We start from the raw sequence: 2,723 nt of genomic DNA, 5'->3' as shown, positions 1-2,723 counted from the left end.
AGCTTATTTTCCAGCACCTTTTCCCCAATGGGTGACACCAACGTAGCTAGTACCGCCTTCTCCACCGTGTTCGCCGTGCTTGCCATAATGAGCGGGATGTTGAGCGTGTCCTTCACGGTGAACTTCCGCGGTAAACCCTCCTTTGTGGTCGGAAGTGTATTTTACAACCCTGTGAGTACCATCGGGATCGTGAATGGTGTAGCCTCCTTTAACATCATCGTGGTGGCGATGCTCGTCTTGCGATTTGTGATCTTTGGTATGAGGGTCGTGGACACCGTACTCGAAGTGGTAGTGAGGAACTTGCTGTGTGATATAAAGTTTAATATTATTCCCGTTAGAGGGTGGAAATTGCATCGTCGGTGCCTCATATTACGTGTCCAACAAACTGATTCAGCGCGATATCCCCATAGAACCCATAACGAGTGTGATTCGGAGTGTTAATGCAAAGTACTCTGAAAGACTATTAGTGCATCCCAATGCACTCGCCAAACAGTTAAATGCGCGATGACAATGTAGTGCATAGGCTCAAACTCAAACTACCATACAAACTAATTAATATACTCACAAAATAGTATCTAGAACAAGATTTAGATTATAAGTTGTAAAGCAGATCACTTACTGAAATGATCTACTATATGTCAGGATGGTTATATTATATAACTGAAATCATATAATAATATTTATTCTCCACGGGCAGATTGTTGACGTTCTAGGTGATTAATAAATAAAAAGACAAGTGTCAAGCTCATGCTATCCCGAATTTTGATTAACATGGGTTTGAGTTTCACGGAGATAACATTTGTAGTGAATGCTTTTGGGGTAAAGAGTGTCGTGTTAAAAACCCTGAGGCAGGCTAGTTTTCCTTAAACATAAACATTTTCATTGTCGAATGCATCTGTCGAGTGAAAATTTAGTGTTCTTAGAAAATAGAATAATCGATTAAATACATATGTTGTAGTGTTTTTAATGGCAAAAAGGGAAGGGGCCTTTGGGAGATACTGCCAAGATTAACCCATCAAGTAAAATGTTTGCAAGAAAAATATGGAAAAAGTGTAACGTTATTATTCATAACATTGTTTTTGTAAAATAATTTTGTGATAAATTTCTGGGGAATCAACATATTTCTCGCCCCCAATTTAGGGAATTTGATTTTGGTTATTTGGGACTTTGATAAATTGGCGTTGGCAATCCTGGTGTAGACTTACGTGATGACCATCATCACCATGGCCTTCTGGATACGCCAGGACAGCGGCGACAGCAACGGTCAACCAAAGAGTGAACTAAAACAAGAAAAGGGCGTTAAATTCGATTCCACGTTTGTTTAAAATGCTTACCGAGAAAGAGTTCATGGTGTTTCAGATAAGAGACGATAGCGAACTGATTTGATTGCCGGAAACCAAAGGTATTTATACAAATTGTCGATAACCGATCTATTACGATAACGACAAGTAAAAAGTGATCGAATTTCGGCACCTCATTTATTTTTTCCGATATTTGAGCAAATCCACCTGCCTTTCGGGGGTTTTTATTTACAGTCGCTGATTTTTCTGGTCAATTGCCTCCCGATAAACGTTTGTCAATAACGGTGCTCAATGAACTGTGAGTATCGTAGTATTTGTCCGGGTTGCATACATCACCTGAATGGCGAGAAAAACAAAAAAAAATCGATTATTATTTGCGCGCGATATGCTCGGTCGCGCCGGTATTATACAACGCGACCGCCGGCGGGTCGTCCGTCCGAGTAAACCCGATGCGAAATCGGCCGATTATCGTACAATCGGTCAATCGGGATTTCACGGTCACAGTTTTTGTTCCTTTTTCTCGTGATTAATTATGAAGCGGAGAAAATCGCGCGATATCTTAGAGGAATGGTTAAGCGGAAATGGCAAAACATTAATTAACGAGCCCATTGTTTTTTGCCTTTTTTCCCTGTTTCTTGTCAGAAAGTCTTAATCAATGGGGTGGTCGGCCCGCGACATTCATTTGTCATAAGATACAATATTTGCCGAAAACGATTTTAAAATTACACGGTAGTGGATTTAGATTTTATCTTGATGTTAGCTCCATTAATATTGTTGATGAGCGTGTACAGCATAGAAATAATTATTGTTAATAATAATAATAATTATTTTTTATTTGTTATAGTAATCTAGTAAATTAACACCAATTGCAAGCGACTCATTCAACGATAGGCACTTTGGGCTTAATGTTAATGTTTTTGATGTGTACTTTTTGATAAGTGGTCACTTCAATAAGTGGTCTCGTGAATATTGCCAATAAAGTCTATATCTCTATGAATCAGATCGTATGGAAGTAATTGTTTTAATCTCCCCACTACACTGCCATCACGGACATATAGTTTATTGTCAAGTACATTGGGATACACTGAGTATTTTTCAATTGTTTTGTTTTGAATTCCAGAGGGATATCGCTATATCACTTCATTAGAGATCTGGTATGAAGCATCAACTATGACGCACACCACATTGTTTGGAAAATCGTTGAATGCTATATTAGATTTTCTAACAGCACCCCATAGCATGTATAGATGTATGCCAAGATATTTAGCATCCTCCGCCTGAGGGAGCTGACAATTAAAAAAAAGTTAACGTGTGGTATTGTTATATTGTTAATACGTCAAGTTTTCGCCCACAGTTGTTTTTTATGAAAATATGATTAGGAGTTTTTAATGCTATTAATGGATCTTTCTGAGATCCTACAGG

General features: G+C 38.5%; 1 protein-coding gene across 1 annotated transcript; it reads right to left on the bottom strand.

Annotated features, from left to right (window-relative positions):
- LOC143196640 (cuticle protein 7-like) lies at window positions 1–1,478 on the bottom strand. Its single transcript, XM_076404505.1, has 3 exons — window positions 1,335–1,478; window positions 1,206–1,280; window positions 1–303 (listed from the first exon to the last, which is right to left on the bottom strand). Exons 1-3 carry the CDS (start codon window positions 1,347–1,349, stop codon window positions 4–6), a joined length of 390 nt encoding a protein of 129 aa, XP_076260620.1. The 5' UTR covers window positions 1,350–1,478; the 3' UTR covers window positions 1–3.
- Between the last annotated feature and the right edge of the window lie 1,245 nt (window positions 1,479–2,723).

Source organism: Rhynchophorus ferrugineus, unplaced genomic scaffold (genome assembly GCF_030347505.1).
Source record: "Rhynchophorus ferrugineus isolate W39M unplaced genomic scaffold, kcgeb_rfMv2 rfM4, whole genome shotgun sequence".
Classification (NCBI taxonomy): domain Eukaryota; kingdom Metazoa; phylum Arthropoda; class Insecta; order Coleoptera; family Curculionidae; genus Rhynchophorus; species Rhynchophorus ferrugineus.
The sequence above is the reverse complement of the archived record's forward strand: the minus strand, read 5'-3'. Positions and strand labels throughout refer to the sequence as shown.